At 38.2% G+C, this 23007-nt stretch overlaps 2 protein-coding genes and 1 long non-coding RNA gene across 3 annotated transcripts; all 3 read left to right on the top strand.

Annotated features, from left to right (window-relative positions):
- The first annotated feature begins 8195 nt into the window (after positions 1-8195).
- LOC104588541 (UDP-arabinopyranose mutase) lies at positions 8196-12201 on the top strand. The gene is made up of 3 exons (XM_019196170.2): positions 8196-8336; positions 10567-10696; positions 10769-12201. The coding sequence occupies exons 1-3, from the start codon at positions 8223-8225 to the stop codon at positions 10786-10788; spliced, it is 264 nt and encodes an 87-aa protein (XP_019051715.2). The 5' UTR covers positions 8196-8222; the 3' UTR covers positions 10789-12201.
- RGP5 (Alpha-1,4-glucan-protein synthase family protein) lies at positions 10889-12201 on the top strand. The gene has a single exon (XM_010246502.3). The coding sequence runs from the start codon at positions 10889-10891 to the stop codon at positions 11945-11947; it is 1059 nt and encodes a 352-aa protein (XP_010244804.2). The 3' UTR covers positions 11948-12201.
- Positions 12202-13543: 1342 nt separating this feature from the next.
- On the top strand, positions 13544-21699 carry LOC104588539 (uncharacterized). The gene is made up of 3 exons (XR_733814.3): positions 13544-19575; positions 19669-19737; positions 19827-21699. It is a non-coding gene; the product is annotated as an uncharacterized LOC104588539 (long non-coding RNA).
- Positions 21700-23007: the final 1308 nt, after the last annotated feature.

The raw sequence follows: 23007 nt of genomic DNA on the forward strand, positions 1-23007 counted from the left end.
GAGGTTAAGTGTAAGAGACCATTTCGGGCTATTTACCTAATGGGCTATATCCTGCTTAAGTTCATTATCCTTGGGCTTTCATAGGATGGCTAGACTCAAGGATCATTTAATGTAAATGTTGGGTTCATTAAGAACCATACTGATGGACTCAGGGGTTCACTGTGCTTGACAGTGAATTCGGCCAGGCCTTTGTCACAAAGACTTGGCCAAACTTATATGGGCTTATGTAGGGTAATTGTTGGGGTCCCATGCCATACAAAGTGAACCAAATGGGCCAGCAACTACATAGGGACGTGAGCCACTTGCTTATTGGGCCTAAAGCCCGTGATTAATTGGATTAATCAAGGTGTTACATGACAACTTAAGCAGTCATGTGATTTGGGCGAATATGGGCTTGGATCAACCATTAGGATAAGAGGATAAGTCTTATCCACTTAGAGAGTCCAAATCCAAATAAAGATTTGGATTAGAAACCTCCTAATTCGATTAGGAGTGGTGATCCTTAAAGCTAAGAAAAGAGGAGATCAAATCTGCTCCAGTTTACTCTGCTCTCAATTCTCTTTCTCTGTTCTTCCCACCCAGAAACCCTAATTCGACCTCCAATTCTTGAACTAATATTGATCAGTTGTGACTTCTGATTTTTGCAAGAAAATATCAGAAGCAATTCGTGCTCACCTCCCTTGTTCGATCCAAGGTGTTGAATCACAGTTTTGTTGAAAACTGTGTTGTTGAATCAACTTCAATTCAAGCTGCACCATCTTCAGTGGAAGCTGGTTTTGGTACTCTCTTTGGTAATGAACTATCACTTTGGGAGCTACATTTGTGGAATCTGTATCTAGTATACTTCTCCATTTCTTTTGGTTTCAAATCTGGTTTGGTTTCGGTGCAAGAATGATCTTAAAAAAATGCAATTTTTCTAAACTAGGAATATGATTCCCGAAAGGGTACAAGAAAATTTTTGAAATTTCACCCACCTCTCTAGCATGGTTCGACCATCCATATGATGGATTTCCCCTTCCTTCAGATAAGTGAACAATTAGAGATATTTTTGGAATAAAAACCTTGGACCACCAATACCCCTTCATATTTTTGGCACACCCCAAGAGGTCATGTGATCATTCCATAATGGAAATACACATGATTCTTGATGGAGGATCAATTAAGTAAAACATATGCAAAATATAAGGGGTGTTTTAGTAATGCACAAGGATATATTTTAATAAATATATGAAACTATAAGGAGTGTCTAAGTAAATGTCATGCCCCAAACCTAAGTCAAGACATGATAACACCGCATGTTCAAAGAACATGCAAGGCTATCTTGCTTAAGATAAAAAATGGAAGTTTGTAGAATAACCTTAAATACCTCTAAATAATGATATCCAAATTTATTGAATAATCCTTACATCAAATATATTAAAAAGAACCTAATGTCAACAAGTGGGATGAAAATTCGTATTTAACTAGTGAATAACTTCAAACTATGGTTCCTTTAAAACACAAAAAATATAAATAAATAAACAATTAACTAATGAGATCTAATCTTGATTTCAAGAATAATGTGTTCTCTATTCTTTCCACACCTAAACAAATCTACAAAAGCTATTCTTTAGTGTCTGAAAATGTGGAAAGGAAATTGATGAGTACACTACTAGGTAATTGACAATCCATCCCATTAGTTGGACCAAGTAAAAATAATTATACAATAATTGAAATATGATAGAAAATTCTTATTGGGAAACTTACATAAATCAATACACATTTTGTTAAAGGAAATGACAACTTAAATAGTTGCAAACAAAACTTACATACAGGGAGAAAAAATGGTTAGAAACATATAATGTGAAATGTGTAATAGATATCACATAACAGATTCAGAAAGTAGACTAAGACCACTTTAATCCTAGTGAAAAGGTCTAGAACTACATATATTCCCTGTGGTGAGGGTCCAGAACGGACTAACATATGATGCCATTGTATTTATCCCCAACGGTGGGGTCTAGAGTGTAGTCACTTAATTTAAGAATATGGACATATATGATAATCCACGCGTTGGTCTCAATAGCACATTTAATAGTCAAAATATATTCGACTTGAATACCAAATATTCAAAAAGTCAATGGAATATTTTAAGAAAGACAAAGTATCAAATAATTCATTTCAAATAATTAATGGTGTAATTAGGATAATTCCAAATTACAATTGTTTAAAAGTTTTGATTATAATCTATCACTTCATAAGGTCAAATAGTTTCTCGTGCATGATCCTATTTTATGTAAGAAAGAAAAAGTAGTATATACTTTTGCTCAATTAACTCTTTAAAGACTACTAGAGAGATGGAAGGTCACTTACTTGGTACTCTAAATCCTAGTATCTAATAAATATACCAAATCAAGGTGTGTTATGAAAGCCTATAAATAATAAATAGATAAATAAATAAATAAAATATTATAACAAATCCATAATTGTAGATTCTATGTGCACGATGCATATGCCTCTAGCTCCTTGCCTAAATCCCAGTAAATTTAAAATGATTTATCACTTGGGCTTCTAAGCTTTTTTAATTTCTAAATTATAGCTAATAAGTTCTCGAGACCAATTTCCATAATCATCTATAAGATAGGATTGAAATTAGCCCAAAAATATTACCAAACAGCTAATCATCATTCTTTGTGGATTTTCTAGTTTCGTTATGTCCAAAAAGCCAACTTCCCAAGACCATAAATTTTCACTTAGAAGTCTAAATGAGGAGTTCTACCTACCGTTTCGAAGATCTCATTAAAAGCTATGATTTTAGAAGCAAAGTTCTACCTACCGTTTCTATGACCTAAATTTAGATGACGTCTAGTCTACTATAATATAAATTTTAACATAATTCAAAACCTAAAAATGCTACAATGTTGGATTTGTTGGGATCCTAATGGTGTGGGTTTTGATTAGAATCATTTTCCTTGCTAGAAAGTGGTCGAAAATGAATGTTTGGCAAAAATACCCTAATTCTTGATTTAAAAAGTAATCTTAAAATGCATGAAAAGAAAAACTCAATGATTTAAAGAAGAAAATAACTTACCTAAATCGATTGCAGCAAAGATCTCAATCTGAATCACCACCTTTGAGTCTTTAATTCTTGACTTCCTCCTTTTAATAGAAAAGAGAAAAGGCTCTTAATTTTCAAAGAAGAAAGAAAAGAAAAAGTCCATTTTGAGAAAATGATGCCACATAGGCGCTACATTAGAGAAAGTGGTGTTTCAAACAACACCCTCTTGTTTGGTACCGTTTTCCGAAAAAAAAAATTGCTCAAGGCATTTAGGTTTAGTCTTTATTAGACCCGACAAAAAGTTGACCCAACCTATGAACCCGACCCTAACCCACCCGAAAAAATAGGGTTAGGGTTCCCATGTTATGACCCAAGAATGTGTTTGACCCAAACCCGACCCTATGGGGTGGGGTATTTTTGTAATTATAGTTATAAATGAGTCCTATTACAAATAGGACTAGGAATAGATTAGGCTAAAAGCTTAACAATAAGTGTAGGAGGTTAGGAGTCTAGGATTAGAGTGAAACCAAGAAACTAATTTTTAGTTTTGTTCATGTCTTACCTTCTTCCATTAATTTTGATTTTTCAAAAGTCACTCTCTCTCTACTCTTTAGTCTTCTTTAGTCTTCTCCATTCTCACTTTTATGTTTTAGCCAAAAGAAGTAAGCTTTATTTTTTCAAGAACTTCAAAGTTGTTGGTGTTGAACAATGAGCCACCACAAACTCCAAGGTTTGTTTTCTTACTATTTTTTTTTTCTATTTAATGTATCTAATTTTTGCCTTTTAATTTTTTATTAATAGATTTTAGTTATTTAATTATTTTTAATGGTTTATTTTGCATAGAATGATGAATGATATAATTAATCTTTTCTTTTCTATTTAATTATTTTTAATGGTTTTAGTTATATGTTCTTAACGTTGAATGAACACAAATTTTCATAAAATTATTTTTTCATTTTTCTCTAAAAATATGATTTAATGAATGAAAAATAGGACTTGCTTTTTTTTTAATTTTGATTTTTTCCTAATCTTGTACATTTTCTTTTTAAATTCGAATTTTCTTTAATCTTCTTTTTAAATTTTATTGATCCAAAATGTTTTTGTTACTTTTTTTTAGCCAATGAATAATTAATTCAAAAATAAAACTCATAAAAATAAAAAAATATCATTTGCTTACTAACTCATTGTCTTTGTTTTGTTTGTATTTTAGTTTTTAAGAGTAAATCATGTCTTCTGTGCACGTGGTTGATAGTGATGTTGATAAATATAATTGAAGATTCCTCAAGTGCTTCAAAAAAATGATGAACATCTTCTGAGGTTTGGAAATAATTTGAAATTATTCTAGGAGATAAGTTTGAAGATAAAAAAATTAAGAGTAAAGTGCAAACATTGTTCTAAAGTATACATCGTAGACTCTTCACATGGCACTTCTAATTTCAAGCATCACATTGAAATTTGTGCTAGGCGTTATTGTAAGGATGTGGGTCAATCGATGATATCTAAGGAAGGGAAATTGACTAGAAATATTGATCTTGAGGTTTATAAAGAGTTAATAGCATTATGTATTATACGGCTTGGGTACCATTATCATATGTTGAGCATGAAGGAACAAGAAATGTTTGGTGTTATCTAAATGAAGATGTCAAAACATTGGCTAGGAACACTGTTAAAGCACATTGTTTGAAAATCTATAAGAGAGAAAAAGAAAGACTTAAACTTGATTTAAATAATGTTCCTAGTAGGATTTGTTTGACATTTGACATGTGGACTTCTTCCTTTACTCAGGGGTACCTTTGTCTCATTGCACATTATGTGGATCATAGTTTAAAGTTGAATAGCAAAATTTTGAACTTTTGTCATGTTCCTCCTCCACACAATACATTTGCTTTATATGAAAAAGTGTATGGTTTATTGAAAGCATGGGGAATTGAGCACAAAATATTCACAATCACTTTAGATAATGCAAGATATTTTGTGTGATCAACATAAATCTTCTTTGCCTTGTAAAGGTGATTTTTTTCATATTCAAGGTGGTGCTTATATTTTGAACCTTATTATACAAAAAGGTTTGAAGGTGATTGATTATTCTACATATAAAATAAGAGAGGGAGTGAAATATGTGACATGATTGGAGGCATGGAAGATAAAATTTGAAGATTGTGCAAAGCGTGGGGGTTGTATTTGTTTCAAGGGTTTATGGTTGGATTGCCCAATAAGATGGATTTCCACTTATATGATGCTTGAGAGGGCACTCATCTATCGTCATGCCTTTGTTAACTTGCAAAGTGTAGACAAAAATTATATTTGGTGTACAACAGATGAAGAGTGGTCAAGGGTTGAAAAGATTAATAATCTTTTGAATTCTTTTTATGATATCACAATTTTTGTTTCAGGAATTGAATACCTAACAACGAATTTATACTTTAAAAGTGTTTGGAAGATTGAGTTGTGTTTATTTGAAGAAATGGAGAATCAAAATCTCTTTATAAGTGACATGGCACAAAGAATGAAGTGTAAATTTGATAAGTATTGGGATTGCTATAGTGTGGTATTTGCATTTGCTATAATATTGATCATCGTTACAAAATGGGACTTGTAAAAGTTTGTTATAAAAAATTAAATGAGGAAATTGCAAATGCAAAATCGACCAATCTTTATACTTAGTTGTATAGGCTCTTTAATGAATATGCACACAAAAACTTTAGTGCATCATCATCAATTACATGTTCAACAAAGAATAATGATGTTAGAATTGATTTAGACGAAAATGATGACATTCCTGTAAGTTTAGTGTGCATAATGTAATTTAATTCCTTTATATTTCATTATATTTATAATTTTTAAGACTTATGACTATTGATTTTTTATGTAGGAATTTAATTACTTTGAGAAAGAGCCATTAAATTCAAATAAATCAGAGCAAGACGTATATTTGGATGAACATAGACTTTATCACAAGCAACAATTGAATGTTCTTTCTTGGTGGAAAGATAACCTGTATTGGTTTCCTAATCTGTCTTTTATGGCAATGGGTTTATTAAAGATTCCTATAATGCTTCAGAGTTAGATTTTAGTATGGGTGGTAGAGTTATAACCAAATGGAGAGCTTTCTTTTGCCAAAAAATGCATAAGCTTTGATCACTACTCGTAATTGGTTATTTGGATATCATGGTCAAATAAATTTTTATGACATTATAATTTATTTAGATTATAACATATGTTTTTATTTAATTATCATATATATTTCTTACATTATTAATGCTTTAATATTTTATCTTCTTTGATTTAATGTAGTTGATGATAATGAGACCAAGGAAATGTCAGGATTGGAGGTGCACTTTTCTAAGTCAAACATTCTTGAAGGATCATCATCGGAAGCTTTAAGTCCATTAGAGTTTTAGGAGGAACAAATTTAGAAATGGTGGAATGTGTTTGAACTTAAAGTTATTTTGATTTCTTATTTAATTTTTATTGGAAGTTTAGAACATTTGCAATTATCTTCTGGCCATCTAATCAGTAATCATCTATTTAGGTTAGTTTTTTTCTTTGGTATTTAATCTATACTTTTAATTGTTGACTTTTTTAATTTTATAGTTTTTTGTTGTTATTGGTAAATTTGTTAGAATTTTAGGCTATGTTTGGTTTAAAGGATAAAGTAGGGAAAGGTAGGGAAGCCTTTACAATCCTTGTATAGGTTCCCTTGCCTTTCCCTTCCCTTCCCTACTTTTTCCTCAAACCAAACACAGCCTTAGATTAATTCATTTAATAGTTTATTTGACATCTTCAATTCTTCATGTTTCAGTTTTTAAAATTTCAATAATTGATAGAGTTGAGCCAAATTGACCTGCGGGTCAACCTTAACCCGAATGTTTAGGGTCAGGGTCTAGCATTCACTAAACCGACCCAAATCTTGGCTCGACTCAAAATCAAACCGAAAATGCATCGACACAACCTGAACCCGACACACTTGACCCGATTCCCAGGTCTAGTCTTTATGTCTTCTTTTGTTTTTTTACTAAAAAGTCCCTCTAGGGTGGGAAAATTATAAGGTAACCCATAGATCCCAATTGATCATTTTTTTGATATTTTGCGGTAAATGACACTTTTTAATAATAATATAGATATAGATGAATTTTTTAGGCTCAGCCCAACTTCAAGCTTGAGCCCAACCAAAGTTGTATTTTTAGCCCATTTATGTTAAGCTAGGCTTGTGTTGATAAATTCAGGCTTTCATCTTGAGTCAAGGCCCATGATCTATTTACAATTTTGAACCCTAAACCCGGCCCAACTCACCAAATTGCACACATTTGTAGGAACGAAATTGTCTAGATTAGATTTGTTTATGGGTCGGGTAGCTTGATGGTCTAGCTCGGTCCAACCCATTATTAAGTTGGGCTTGGTAATAATTTTAGGTCTGCGGGCTCGAGTTTGGGCCTAAAGCATCAGGCCCGACTTTTTTTCGGGTCAGGCTCAGGCTTTTCCAAAAAAGCCCGGCTTGAGCCCGAACCTGACTTGATACTATATATTAAATAATAAAAATATATTTTATTTAATAAAAAATACATATACAATATTTTTTCTTTGTTCTCCTTCTTTTTTTTTCCAAATAATAATGAGATATTTATTAGTGTTGAGTTTTGAAAAATTTTAATATAAATAAAATACTTTTTTATTAAATAAAAAAAAATTAAATGAGTTCGGGCCTTGAGTGCATTCTGTTGATACATATGCAAGCCCGACCCAGTCCGGCTATAATCTAGATCGACGGGTTACGGTAGTTGATAACCATCCGAAATTCAGTGTACCCAATCAAATGGAAGGGTTCACGTCAGCTTGGGCATTTCCCAGTGAACACAAAATTGATGTTCCTCTCTGTTGGGACCCACATAATGAAAACTTTTCTGAAATCTAAACCCTAGATTCGTTTTGGAGATTTAGCTGTTGATCCAAGAAGAAGCACTTCAGTTCAGACAATCCACCTGAGATGCATAGGAACAACCGTCTCTAGTCTTCCTTCCCAGGAAAAAAATAAAAAAAAGGAAGAAAAAAGGAAAGAAGAGCGGCGGGAGCGGAGAAGAGGGGAAAAGGTCTGCAATCGCGTGTCCGAGGGCGAGAACTTGGCCCAATTCTTTTCACAATTTCAGTTTTTTCGGTGGAGAGAGAGAACCAATAACAGAATATGTGAATGAGACCACCGCCTTCCCTCCTTTCTCTCGCAATTGACTCTGCTCTTCTTAACATCAATCGTCTCTCTGATCTCTCTGTCATTCCTGAGCATATTCTTCTCGACCTCTTCCTGGTATTTCCCTCTTCCTCTTTCTTCTGTTTATCTACTTTCTGTTCTAAGTTTTCATTCTAGCAATCTGTTCCTTTGAGCAAAACATGGGTTGTCTCAATAGACTCAAATGTGTCTGCTATGTAGGTTTTTCTGCTGATTTATCTCTTTATGCAAATAATCAACTTGTCTTGGACTTGGTTGATTTGATGCGAATTTCTCTAGATGATACGGGTTCCTCTTGTTTGGCTTCAATTTCCTTCTTTATTTGATTTTCTTGAAACCTTGTTGCTAATGTAGTCAAAGTAATGATGTTAGGCGTTTACATAAAGGGCATCACCTACAAGGAATCAAAATTTTGGCTAAATTGACATGACTTTTTAGTTGTTTGGAGAATTTAGAAAGCTATCAGCTAAAGCTGTTTACTATGTATTTTGGAAACTTAGTATTTTTTTTTTTTTGGGTATTCCAGCCTACAGTTCTGTGGGCTTGGTCTTGCGTCTCCCTTTTTTGGAGGGACGCTGAGAGTCCAAGTGACCATCTCAACGACTGCACCCTTAGCTATTAATCTTCTTATTAATGATTTTTTATTTTTAGTTACTTGATTTTTTTTACTGTATATTGTAATAGTATATGTGGTTTGGTTTGGATGATATGATCACAATCTGAAGCCCATGGTTGTTTTGATTGATGAAAATTGAATCGAGTTTGCTTTGTTAGACTATGATGATCTTTGGTTGTGGGTTTTTATTTGTTGTTGGAGCTCATTTTCATATCCTACATGGACCTCCACCTGCGCAGAATCTGTGTTGTCAACAGTGTGCTCATGCAATACTGGATGGACATTATGTTAAAGACTTACAGAATTCAAGTGCCTGCTGTTGGGGAATTTTGGGACGATGTAGATCACTGAATACCAAAGAGATGACTCAAAATGCATGGTTACCACAAGTCCCACATTAGTACTTAGTATGGTTTAATGGTATAATACTGATCATTCAATTTGGACATGATTCAAGTTTCCTTTATATGTGGAGCTTTCATTAGCTACTTATTGGTATCTTGAGGCAAAGTCAAATTAGGAGAGCTTCAACCAACCTAAATTTCAAAGTGTAAACCATGTTAATGTTTTTAATAAGTTCCATATGAAAGAATCTTTGTGAATCCATATATGCCAATGATGAATCTTCGATTGGTTTTCTTATCTTCTGATCTACCTATCATGCAAAAGGTCCTTTGCTCATCTTAGAAAGCACCAATTCACTTTGAAGAGATCCATATTATCTGTATAAACAATAGTGCTGAATTTATAGTGCAAAAAGAGATTACCAGTTTACATGGTCATAGACTTATATGCCTTTTCCATATCAATTTTGCAAAGCACGTAGGTTTTTATCTTCTTTCCAGTGTTCATTAACTTGTTTGGAATGAGCATGCCACCTAAAATCTGTCTACCATGTGTAAATATGAAAAGGGATATGATTGAGCTTATAACATTCTTCATTTCTTAAGGTGAGAGCTTATAACATTGTTTATGCTTCCAGTGATGTTTCCAATGAAGCCTATGGAGTGATGTGTGATTAATTGTTGGCTTTTTGGTACATCTTAATGCCTGTTTGGAGTCTGTTTATTATTCATTGTGGTGCCATTTTTTGGTTCTAAGCTTTATGCATGATATCTTTTTTGATTGATTACTTGTGTCTCTTTGATTTTGAAAATCTTCATTTTAGGTGCACTTCTTCAGTTTCCCTCCCTCTCTCTCTCTCTCTCTCTCTCTCTCTCTCTCTCTTTCACTCTCTAACGTTCAGAATGATTGTCTACAACAAACCTAATTCTTAATAGAATAAACCAGGGAAACCACTCGGTCAAGGGCAGTCCATATGTAAACCATACACAAAGTGCATACAATGCAACCAAGTGAAAATGCAATATGGCCTAGTTAGAAGCATTATCTTTATCATTCCCAATATAGGTCATCTTGAGTAAATCTACTGGGTCAGGATTAAATCTCTGGATGCATTTAACTGGGCTAATTTGTAATCTATTAATCTTTTAGTCTAGTCTTTTGGTTCAGACATTATATTATATTGCAGCATTGATTCTTAGTAATACATAGTAGTACTGTTATTTATTTATTTATTTGTGTTGAGACTTGACAATTTGAACCTGGATGACCTCATTTTTGATTCTGATGGTTAATTGCACTTCCTCCCCTTGTTCCGGTGCTCCCCCCTTCCTTCCTTTCAATGTGCAGAAGATTATTGGAGCTGGAAAACTAACAGAGAAGGTTTTGAAACTATTCATGGCAACCGGCAATGAAAAGATCCTCTCACTTATTCAGGAACTTAATATCCAGCACATAATCACCCCTGTCCTCCCTACCGGTAAGTTATCAATAAAACAAACCCTCCATGTTTTTCTAATAATGTTCTTACCTTTTAAATTCCTCTGGTCAGGGTGCTCTGAGAAATTCTGAATGGTCAAAATTTGCTCTGGAGACATACTTTGGAGGACTCAAGCAACTGGTGCTTGTTGAAAAGAGACAGAACTGGTTTTTGCCTTTCGATTCTGGGAAAATGTCTCACACTATCATCAAGGATGATGAGGTTGATATTATTATTGCGGCACTTCAGTCTGACCTTACTTCTTTCATGGAGGAATGGAGACCAGTCTTTTCTCGATTTCACCTGATAATTGTGAAAGATCCTGACCTCAAGGAGGATCTCAAAATACCAGAGGGCTTTAATTGTGATGTGTACACCAAGTCTGATATTGACAGAGTTGTGGGATCATCTTCCATTGTCGACCTTTTTTCTGGTTACTCTTGTCGTTATTTTGGCTATCTGGTCTCCTGCAAGAAGTACATTGTCTCAGTTGATGATGATTGTGTTCCTGCAAAGGATGAGAAGGGCCTTTTAGTTGATGCTATAGCCCAGCATATTTCTAATCTCAGAACTCCTGCAACTCCTTTCTTCTTTAATACACTCTATGATCCGTACTGTAAAGGTGCCAACTTTGTTCGTGGATATCCATTCAGCCTTCGGGAAGGAGTGAAATGTGTCCTATCATGTGGGCTCTGGCTCAACTTAGCGGATTATGATGCACCCACACAAGCCTTGAAGCCTGAACGTAGGAATTCTCGATATGTTGATGCTGTTTTGACAGTACCAAAACAAGCTTTAATGCCTTTGAGTGGGATCAATGTTGCCTTTGATCGTGAGGTGGTGGGACCTGCATTGTTCCCAGGGCTCAGGTTGGAAGGAGAAGGAAAGATGAGGTGGGAAACAATGGAGGACATATGGTGTGGGATGTGTGCTAAGGTGGTATGTGATCACCTGGGTCTAGGGGTTAAGAGTGGTCTGCCATATGTGTGGAGAAAGGAAAGAGGTGATGCCATAGAGAGTTTGAAAAAGGAGTGGGAGGGGATGAAGCTGATGGAAGATGTTGTCCCTTTCTTCCAGTCTGTGAGGTTGCCAAGGACTGCAGTTGTGGCAGAGGATTGCGTGCTTGAGCTAGCTGAGATGGTGAAGAAGAAGCTGGGGGTAGTGGATCCTTTGGTTGGACGTGCAGCTGATGCTATGGTGGAGTGGGTCCGGCTCTGGAAGGCTGTTGGATCTGGGTCGTCTTCTCTTTGAGAGTAAGCGCATTATTTCTCTCCTTTCCCTTTTAATTTGTTTCCCTACTCTTACCTGAGAAAATGCCAGATGGGCAGTCAAAAATAAAAATTGTAGTTTTTTTTTTATTGTATTTTCAGCTTGTTTTTATGTGTAAGATTGAGCATGACTTTTGAAGCTGGACCAATTTTTTTTGGTTTTCCAAATGAACATTCTTGTCTTGTTGCCTGAATTATATCCTCACAAGTAACACACCAGTTAGAAATTTCTAAAAAGCCTTATGCTATATTTTAATCAATAATCTGTTCTCCTGCTAGGCATGTTATAGCCAATAATCTGCCTCATTGCCTCTGCTTTTCTGAATATGTGGATGTTTTGGAGTTGAATTTAGGTTTCAAGTGCCCCCGGCACAGGCTTGTAGTACTTAGTTCAATGGGCTTCCCAGCCTCATAATTCTGCGTTTTTGTTCACTATCTTTAGTGGGTATGAGTTAACAACAAATAAGTTCGTGGGATAAGTAGACTGCTCCACCTCAGAATTCTGAATTCCACTGCAGACCTACAACATTTCAAAATTTCAAACAACTCCACCTATAACACCAATACCCGCCTGTGTATTGGCATCAATTCCGAGCTGGCACTTACCCCAACTGTACGGTGGAGCTAAGATTTGTTGGGGTGGACTGAACAGTAAAAACCCCGTAGTTCTTCTCTAACTCTGCAGTTTTGGAATTGTTTATCATTAAGGTGCTGCACGTTGAAGCATATTGAGATCCTTAGGGTCGGTTTGGTTCCCTGGAATAGATGCTTGGAATCGGAATTGGACCAACCTTTTGTGTTGCCGGAACATCAAAGGGCTTAAGAAAAGGAAGATGGTGTGGAAGACTATTCCTAGTGCTGTCTTATGGTCCATCTGGTCTGAGAGGAATAGTAGGCTTTTCTGTAATAAGGCCTTAAGTCCAGAAGATTTAATCCAGAAAGCTGTGGGCAAGTTAATCTCTTGGGTGTCAGTTTCTAAGGAGTTTAGAAATTGTAATTTGTCTGTTGCTTTTCATTCTAGTTCTTGGAGTATGTAATTGCTGAGTTGATCGGTCTGCCTTTCTGGGACTGATCTTAGCTTGTATGTGCTGCTTTTGATTCAATAAATATTACGTTACATTTTACGAAAATAATAATAATAATAATATATTTATAATAAAACAATAAATCATTAATAAATAATTAGTAAAATATAATTAAATAATACTATAATAAAAATATTAATAAATTAATAATAAGATAATAATATCTTAATAATTACATAATAATAAAATAATTGTATTATAGTAAAATATTAATAAATTAAAAATTAAAAACAAAATATTAATTATTAAATAAAATTAATATCAAAATAATAAATTATTAATAAAATATTCACAAATTAATAATAAATACTAAGACTTCAATTATTAAATACTAATAAACTATTAACAAAATATAAATTATTATTAAACCTCTATTAAAATATTCATAATAAAGTGATAATAAAATAATTATATATATTTATAAAATATTAATAAATTAATAATAAAATACGAAGATTCTGATTATTAAATACTAATAAAACAATAATAAAGTACTAATGATAATATTACAAAAATAATAAAATAATAAAACAATAATAATAAAATATAAATAGACTAATACAAAGTTGAAAATTTTCAATTGATTCCGATTCAAAACTCCAAATGAACCAAACAACAATGATTGGAATCTGATTCCGATTCCTGTCTGAACCAAACAAGCATTGGGAATTGGTGATTATTCTGATTCCAGGGTATTCCAATTTCGATTCCAATTCTGGTCCTGACTGTGAACCAAACAGACCCTTAATGTTTCTTCTCCATGAGTTGAGACATGGTGATAGAAAATTGTTTTGAGGATTCTGATATGAGGATTTGGTTGTTCCCTTCAATCGATTTATCTGTTCTGAATCTCCTCCATGACTACGACAATGAATTGTTAGAGCTTTCTCAAAAGAGGAAGGAGTGTGTTTCGTGTACGATAAAATGTTGTAATGATCTTTTGTTAGCCAAAAACGTAAACAAATAAAGGTCTTTCTATGTTCTATCATAAAAGCTCAACAATATCAGATCTTAATGGCTGTACACTTTTCTTTTCCTGCTATTCTTTTGACTCCTGGAATGGATTATAACTCACTATTATTCTATAATTGTTTTGAGTAACCAACAGTTCTATCTAGTTTCTACTCTATATGAACAAAGCAAACCCAGTCAGATGGTTAATCTTGTCATGTTTCAACCCTGACATGTGTCACGTAGGACCACTGCCTTAGGTCCTACATGACACTACTTCCCATCTTGTTCATAGCTAGCCGGTGGATACTGACCGCCGGCATAGACCTTTTTCTTTTTTAAAATAAATATATGCCTACTTAATTTCAGCATTTTTGGTACCTAACTTTTTCTAATGTTTTAGCATTTTAATATACTTAAGAAATCCTATGACAATTGATACATGACAACTTTGATAAATAAAAAATGTAATTTAAAACATTTAGTAATTTAAAGATTAATTACATTAAAAAAATCCAAAAACAAATTGTTCAAATACAATATCCAATTGACATATTTACACTACAAGAACCTTAAAAACTTTAAAATTTTCCAACAATATCCAATTGACATATTAACAGTACAAGCCATTGGTAATGATAGTTGTCTTCCTTTTGGGTATTCAACTTTGGAATATTTCTTGAGTTCCTTCACCACTCCCTGCGAGTCAGGCATTAGAGTGTTACTGTTAGCAATAGTTTTTTATTCAATAGATGTGTTAAAATATTAATTTCTTTCGTTACAAATCAAACAAATACCTTGATGCCTCCAATTAATCAAACAAATACCTTAATTACAAATTATTCATCAACTAGAGAAAAAATCTTTAGATCATTCTTCTCCTAGGGGTTGATTGTAGAAAGAATAAAACCTTGACAATCTTATTTGTACCTTTCTTTCAAATTTCATATTGATTTGAGGAATTATGTTTTGTTAAGCTAAAAACCCAAAGGTTGGACTAGGCCATAGGTCAAGTTGAGCTTTGGGTTAACCCTCAAGTAGCCTAATTGCAGCCGTGGATAGGGAACATCTCCCCATGAATGAAAAAATATAAGTATGGGGATGTCCCAAATGCATGGCTATAAGTGCTGTGAGGACAATGTAAGGACAAATTTTGTGAAGACTGAATCTGGTCTCTACTGTAAGTAGCATATGAGGCTTATGCAGTTTACACCTTGATGCTTTCCTTGAGATGGGCTCAAAGAAAATACCTCAAGACTCATGAGGCACATCCTTCACACCTTGGGATGTCTTGTTCATGTAAATGTGAACAAGTGGAATTAAATCCTCCCCACTCTGCACCCACCCAATGGAATTAAATCTGCCAGTCATGATCCTTATCTTTACCAAGCACAAGTGCATCAAAAAATCTCACAATACCAGGAATATCAGCACCCCATATCTAACAAATTCCCTAAAGAAACACGCACCAAACCATTCTTTTTCAACCTCTCATCTCTAACAATATAGCAACACGCCACTATGTTACTGCACATATTTGCAGTACTTCTGTTCCAACAAAACTATCTATAAACAGGGAGTTCCACAAGACTAGATTGAAGGACAAGACTAATTTCTTTCAAAAATATAGTTCGTTCATTCCACCAAAAGTTGAAGTACATTTCTTTAACATAATAAACACCCAACATAGATTGGTTTTCCAGAATCCAACCTGTTATACTCACTACAGCAATAGATATCTTGAAGGACCATTACCAGGATGGTGTAGATTCCCTTTCAACAGTCTTTGTTTTCACTTGCCTTTTGAAAATTTAGTTAGTCTAATAGAAAAAATTGCTATACTAGAATAGCATAAGTTTGCATTGAACCCTAGCTCCCAGAAAACCTTAAAGAATCAAAGTTGGCACTTGGTTTGATTGCTTAGATGTCAGCTTTAGAATGTGGGTAGTACTAATAAGCAACATTTATAGTATGGGTGACTTGAACAATAAAGCTAATGCTTGTAGGTAGGGTGAGGCTTGAATGGAAGCGGTCTCTTTGAAAGACAGAGAGAGGCCGGTGAGTAGAGAGGTTGACTCTTGTGGTTAAGAGTATTAGGGGTAGGGAATTCGGAAGTGAGGTACAATCGAGTATTGAGTGTTGGGTATTGAATGCTGAATGCTGAGTATCGAATGAATTTCAATACGATGAGGATCTTTATTTACGGGGGAGGTCCCAAGATCCTAAAAGGTAGGAGATAAAGGTGCTTGTTTCCTATCGGGAAAGGGAATCTTGGATTTGTTGTCAATCATTAAGTGCACCATTAGGGTTTCTCCACATGTCTCATGAGGATTTTCCTGAGGATTGACCTTCCTTCCCCTCAAGATCCCTTATTACTCACGTGTGCTACTACTTCTCGTGCGTTTTATTTTAATTGATGTTGCATTAGCGACGTCACTGCCAAGCGGGCGGTATTTTGTTAATCCTACGTGGCGTTTCGTCATGTATTCTTGATGGGCTGTGGAACTATTGTGGATTTGGGCACGTGTGGGCCTCGCTGTGGGTTCATCCCAGGTCTCTCTTGGCTTGGGTAGCGAATGGGCTTGTAGGCGTGCGATGAACTGCGGGTTCGTCGTGATTTTGCGATGCGCTCTGTGAGTTCATTGTAGAACCTGTGGTGCGTTGTGGGTTCATCGTAGTGGAAGGTTGACTGTGGGCTGTTCGCATGCAATCCTATGATGTTAGTTTAGTGTTTAATGTTCTTCGAGGGTCTGAGCGGACACTATATACCTACATTAACTCCCCTACTTATCGGTAAGTGGGAACTTATTGATAAGCACTTTGCCTTCTTGTTTTTGGGTTTTGTAATGGGTTCACTTGTGTGCGTTGGGTTTGGAGATTTTCCCTGTTTTATAGCTTTGTGTAAATCTTGTATGCCTTATGTTCGTGGTGGTAGTTTCTTACATTCCATGGTTAGCCCCCCGTCTTTTGATGATTTCCTTCCCGTCAATGGTTAGTGCTATGTGCTCTGTTTGTATGTTTCAGCCCCCCGACCGTTGATGGGAAGGAAATTGGAAAGACACTGAGAGTTACTTCTACCACTCATTTTCTTTCTACCAATGGGCAAGCTTGTATAAATTTTAGCCCCCTTGGCTATTGGTGTGGAGGTATCGGTTGGGGCGTCAAGCTGCCGCCCCCCCACCCCCCAAAGTGTGATATCATTAATGGCTTAGCAGGGGCGGAGCCCCCCCTGTGTGGTGGTCTGACATGCCGTTCAATTCCTAGTGTTTGTCATGGTGAATGATTCGATGGCGTATCAAATTCTGTTAATGATGGAAACCGGGGTAGCCTTTCGGACATGGCGCCTCTTTTTGAATTAATGCGCCGTTTTAACCTGCCTTTTGAAGGGTACTTTTGAATTTATGGGGTTACTTTTGGTCAAGCATCGGCTGGGGTCACGTGCTTGCACCAATTCGTCTTCCCTGGTGATCATTCCCAATACGTGGGAACCATGTTAAAAAGGGGGAAACTATTCTGTTCTCATCGACTTGCTGTGTTCTCCACATCTCCTTATACGCTTAGCAACTTTTTCCTTTTTTGCAATCCGCTTTTCGTTCATGGCTCCCTGTCAGCGAAGGGTAGAGGAGGCTGGGAAAGAGATGAAGAAGAGTGTAGGGAAAAGGACTGAATGTCCCTTCCCTGACTTTGTTAGGGAAGTGGATACGATGAAACTTATAACTAAAAGGGAGGCGGCTACGATGGCGGATGGTGGCAGGGCTTTTTGGCCACCGATGCTGGTGTGTAGAGGCGAGGGAGGGACCTTCGATGTTATTGCTAGCACGGAATTAATGTGTTTGTGTGACCATCCCGAGCGTTCTGTGTCCTACAAATGTCAGGAGCCTCGGACCGATGGTTCGAGGTCTGCTAACAACTACACTGCTTGGACGCAATTTATCCTCGAGAGCTCCATGTATTTCCGCATGTTGCAGGACTTCAGGCTCCTCAGGTTTGTAGATTGCTATACGAATCTTTCTGGTAGGAAGGGGGTTAAGTACGTTAGGCACCTTCTGGAGCATTGGTGTTGCCGCACTCATACCTTTGTGGGTGTGTTCGGGGAGTTCACGGTTACCGTTGAGGATGTGGCCGCTTTGGTGGCTTTGCCCGTTGGGGGCGTTTTGTCAGCTCATCATTTGCAACACATTGAATCCATTCCGGCAGATTTGAGGGATCTCTATGACGAGCTGCTTGGGGAGATTGCGGCTTACAAGGTTATAGTTAGATCGGTCCACTGCTCGAGAAAGATGCCGTTGGAGGCCTGCTTGAATACTGGTTCGAGTCCCATGGTCGGAGGGACGTGATGGTCTGGGGTGCGGATACGCAGTGTCATCTCGCCTTCTACATTTTGTATGTGGCTTCACAATTACATTTTGTACGAGCAGATGGATGACATTGTTCAACAGATGATGGACCCCTCCTGTAAGAGGCACATTAGCTACATTACATTTGCGTGCCATTTCTATGGAGGTTCCTGTGTGAACGCTTTGACCACAGCGTCACACCCGGTCGCCTATCTCTGATGCGCGTTCAAGTCACCACTATGGAGGGGGGTAGCTTTGAAGAAAACGTGTTTGAAGCCTATAGAGGAAAGCACTAGCTCTAGGCCAACAGGCAAAAGGATTTTAAAATAAGTGACATCGACGTCAGGCTGTCTTCGCTCGACGGATTTGTGTGGAGGCCGTACACACAAGCCGTGTGGCATTCTATGCCTTTCTGTGTTGGTATGCCGGTTCCAGAGGACAGTGATCAGCAGTGCGCCGTCGATGCGAAGAGCTCTGCCGTAGGCATAGCGTGACTAATAACTTGGCCTTGCTCCATTGCATACCTCGATCGTGCGGGGATGCTCAACTCAGCGTTTATCGACCGGATCGAGTACTTCGTCAATTTGACTACGATGACATGGGTGCTCAGTTTCTGAGATCTGCCAGGGAAGGCGTCTTCTGGACTCGGCAACATGAGTTGGCCTTCCTTGGGTGCACACGGTTCCCCGTCGCAGGTTTTGCGCGGGTGTAGGGTTGTGCTTCCCTCCGGCTTTCTTATCTCTGTGCGCTTTTCGGGGGTTTCCAGGAGTTGTGCGCAGGCTCTAGTCTCCGTCACGTCAAGGGTCCCCTTGAAGGTCATGCCGCTAACCAGGGAAATAGTCCCGCCGCTCCCTTGTCGCCCGTGCCACAGAGAACGATGACAAAGCGCGATGGGAAACGTCCAGCAGATGAGGGGGAGAGTAGCCGTCCGCCGGTGATAAGGCCATGATCCTTGAGGGTGCCTCGTCAGACTCTCCCGTGTTCCATTCAGCCACCAGTTGTGCCTCAGGCTGCAGCATCAGACATGGCTTCATTTAATGACCGGGAGTATCGGTCTAAGGTCATGGAGGATCCCTCTGCTCCAACACCCGGGAGCGATGATGACTCGAATGTGGGCTTCGCGCAATCGGCAATTGCGATCCCACCACAAAGGGTCACATGTGTCCATTTTTCGAGCAAGCTGCGTGAAGAAAATGGCTCCCCAACCTCGAAAGAGGGCGCCGGGGGAGGAAGATTCGGTGCGCACCTTGTTCTTTTAGTCCTCTTTACTTTGACATTGTTCCATTTCGATTTGTGGCTGAGTGTTGCTTGGTTTGCTATTTTTCCTCAAGTCTGTTGAGACTCGCGACACTCCATCGGGCGCGGGGCTTCCGGCAGTTCCTTCGGATACGGCAAACTTGGTGAGTAAACTTGTTTTGTTGATACGTTTATTGTCATTCTTTGTAGTTGACGTGACTGTATGTTGTGATTATAGCTGATTAGTGTTCAGTCTTTTGTTTTGAAGTGCGTAGACGCGGACGAGGCTCAACTAGGTTGCTATTTTGTTGATATACTGCTTGTGCCTCGCTTGAATCCATTGCACTGGTTGTTCGTTTTACCCTATAGCATGCCTCGTTTCCTGCGGGTATCTCCGATGTGCCGACCACGCTTGTTATCAAGCGGTTAGTGGAGGACCTGACATCATCGCAGCCCCCCAATCATGATCTTAGGGCTGCTGAGGGTGCTGAGGGTGGCGATGCTGCTCCTGATGCTGTGGTGCGGGAGGTAGGCTAGGTGGTCGCAGACACGAACCCAACCATTCGTCGTGAAGAAGTCTTTGCTGCCCCACCTGTCGAGCCTGATGCCTCTGCGGATGTAAGAGTCAGGACTGATGCCGAGCCAGAGACCTCTGTTGCGGGGGTTGGTGCCCCTGAGGGCCTGGGAAATCAGCCTGGGGACGAGTGTGTGGAACCTGGGGTTAATGCTTTTGTTGAGCTAGAGGCCCCAGTTGGGGAGTTTGGTGTCTCCCGTAACTTGGAGCATCAGTTAGGGGACGGGGACAGGGGAACCTGGGATTGTCTTTCTGCCTGAGGAGTTGACTGATGAAGATTTGTTGGTTCGGATACGACAGGAGCTTATGGAGTATTGCGATAATCATGACATCCCGTCTACATTACTCGGTTGTGGATCCTGTTTCAGTTCAGGGCCATCGTAAGGGCGTCCAATACAGCGTATCTAGCTTAGTGGCACAGTTTGCTTTGATTACCATACGGATTGGGTGGTTGCCAGAGGGAGATCTACATCCCGAAGTCGTGTGATGACCCGCACAGTTGAGGAGTTTTCATGGTCCGATTTTGCCCACTGGCTGGAGGCTTGCCGAGGGTTTTTTTGGAATGGGCTTCTTTATGACACAGATCGAGGAGCGTGTTGTCATATTAGCCCATGCTTTTTGGAAGGCTGGTCCGGAGGTATCGCGATCTGTCTTGTTCTGTTCTCTAAATGATGCGCACCTTCGCCGAAAGGTTGTTGAGGTGAAAATAGCGAAAACGATGGAGAAGCTTGAGTTGCTAATGGATGAATGTGCCCGTCGGCGGAGTTGAAAGACTTCCGGTATTTTGAAGAATGTAGCTGGGTTTCGGAAGTTATAAAGGACAGGAGGGAGGAATGGGTTGCTAATGGATGAATGATCCACAAAAAACTTATGGATTTTGTGTGTAACAAAAATCTAATTTGTAAAAAATGGTAAAGAGGGTTGATTGTTGGCTCGTCGCAAGGGTTGTTGGATTTTAATGGGGATTCGGGACGTTGCGGTGTGCAGTGTTTTTAGAGAATGGGAAGTTAACGGCTATTGCTCATAGGTTGCCAGGGTAAAGGGCTGACTATCCTTGAGCCTTATCGTCTTGAAATATGTCGTGTGTTGATTAACTGTACATTGCGTCTGTGAACGTCAAATGAGGCCTGGGGGATCGAATTCATTGCGAGTGGATGCTTTTGTATGCTTCCTATTTTACTCCTCTAAGACATTGCTGAGTGCGATAAAGTTATCTTGACATGATGTGAACAACTTATCATATACATAGGGGGGTGATTCATGAGTGCGGAGCTTATCACTTGTTAGTGTGTGAGATTTGCTTTGAAAAATATCATATGATTTTTATCGAACATGTATTTGAAGCGGGTGCGCTCTGCCATAGATTGTTTACAAAAATTTGGGAGTTAATCGCAATTTAGTAACATCACAAGTGGAGTGGAAAATAAATAAATCGCGTGTATCCCGTAATTTGGGACTTCTATGCAAGTGTGTTGGATGTCACTAAGGGAGATAATGGCGAATTAAGTATCGGCATGGGCGTAGTAGGCTTTATCGCAGTGCGTTAGAGAGGTTGAGCGATGTTACTATGTCGCGTTGAGATATTGTCAGATGAGAGTAAGCTAACTCAGATTGTGTGATATAAACGAGTGGGTGACTAGCATGCTCGTAGGATGGAGTTGTTCAATATCGCAATGTTGTTGTGTTTGAAGTCTTTGATGACCCTTCATAGGCGGTACAATTAAGGTTTGGTCATAGTATGAATAATTGGCATAAGTTATAGCTTCTTCGTAACATGTTGCTTTTGTGAGTATGGTCATCACATGAGAGGGCTGTATCAGCCTTCCTGTGGAAATGAGATATTACTCGTCGAAGTTATTGTTGTTCTTTTGGCAAAGTTTTCACGCCAATGTATTAGGCGGGTGGGGTTTATTCCCCCTTAGATCATTGCATTTATGAGTTAGATAGAGTGTCTGCGGTTGTAGACTAGATAGGGATCATACCTGGTGTCGACAAAGCCCCCCAAAGGTTGTCTAGAGGTGTGGATGCGCTTGGGGTTGCCAAGGCCTTCGCATGGAATATGCGGCATCGTGGAACCGGCCATGGTATGAGAGTGCCTGGGGCTGCCAAGGTTTTGATTGCACCTAGGGTTGTCAGGGCCTTCGCATGGAGCATGCGACATTGTTGGACTGGCCACAACGTCCTGGAACTAGCCATGGAAGGTTGCTAGGGCCTTCACATGGAGCATGTGGCATTGTAGAACCGGCCAGGGAATGAGAGTGCCTGGGGCTGCCAGGGCTTTGACTGCGTCTGGGGTTGCCAGGGCCTTCGCATGGAGCATGCAGCATCGTGGAACCGGCCACAACATCATGAAACCGGCCAAGGAATGAGAGTGCCTGGGGCTGCCAGGGCTTACCCGGGGTTGCCAGGGATGAGTGCAAGTATGGAGAGGATATTATAGCATTTAGATCATTTGATTACACATGAAGAGTATAGATGTGTGTAGACTTTATCGTAGCTAGGGCTATATATAAAAAAAAGGAACTTTATTGCAAAAAGTGTGATTTATTAATACATGTATTAGCAATAGAGTTCAAAAGAAAGTAGATATACTGAAACATTGCACATTTATTCATGGAATGGATACATGCAGTAATGGGATTACAAGAATACAAAACTACTCAAAATAGGGTTTCAACCAATAGCCATTGATTGTTTCATCCTCTTCTTTTGTGTCTACAGTTTTCAGTACATAATAGCCTGAAGTATGGGCTTCTTTTATCAGATACGACCCCTCCCATGTTGGGGCAAATTTTCCTGCAGACTTTCCTTGAGCTTGTTTGCAAGTTACTGCTCCATGTCCTCTGGCTTGATTTTCTTA

This window comes from Nelumbo nucifera, chromosome 1 (assembly GCF_055504915.1).
Source record: "Nelumbo nucifera cultivar China Antique chromosome 1, China Antique-T2T, whole genome shotgun sequence".
NCBI classification, from domain to species: Eukaryota; Viridiplantae; Streptophyta; class Magnoliopsida; order Proteales; family Nelumbonaceae; genus Nelumbo; species Nelumbo nucifera.

What these genes read in the sequence shown, in the direction of transcription:
- LOC104588541 (XM_019196170.2), top strand. Translation starts at nt 8,223, where the DNA reads ATGAGACCACCGCCTTCCCTCCTTTCTCTCGCAATTGACTCTGCTCTT. An exon ending in TTCTTCTCGACCTCTTCCTG is followed by an intron (nt 8,337 to 10,566) that starts GTATTTCCCTCT and finishes TTCAATGTGCAG; the next exon opens with AAGATTATTGGAGCTGGAAA. An exon ending in CACCCCTGTCCTCCCTACCG is followed by an intron (nt 10,697 to 10,768) that starts GTAAGTTATCAA and finishes TCCTCTGGTCAG; the next exon opens with GGTGCTCTGAGAAATTCTGA.
- RGP5 (XM_010246502.3), top strand. Translation starts at nt 10,889, where the DNA reads ATGTCTCACACTATCATCAAGGATGATGAGGTTGATATTATTATTGCG.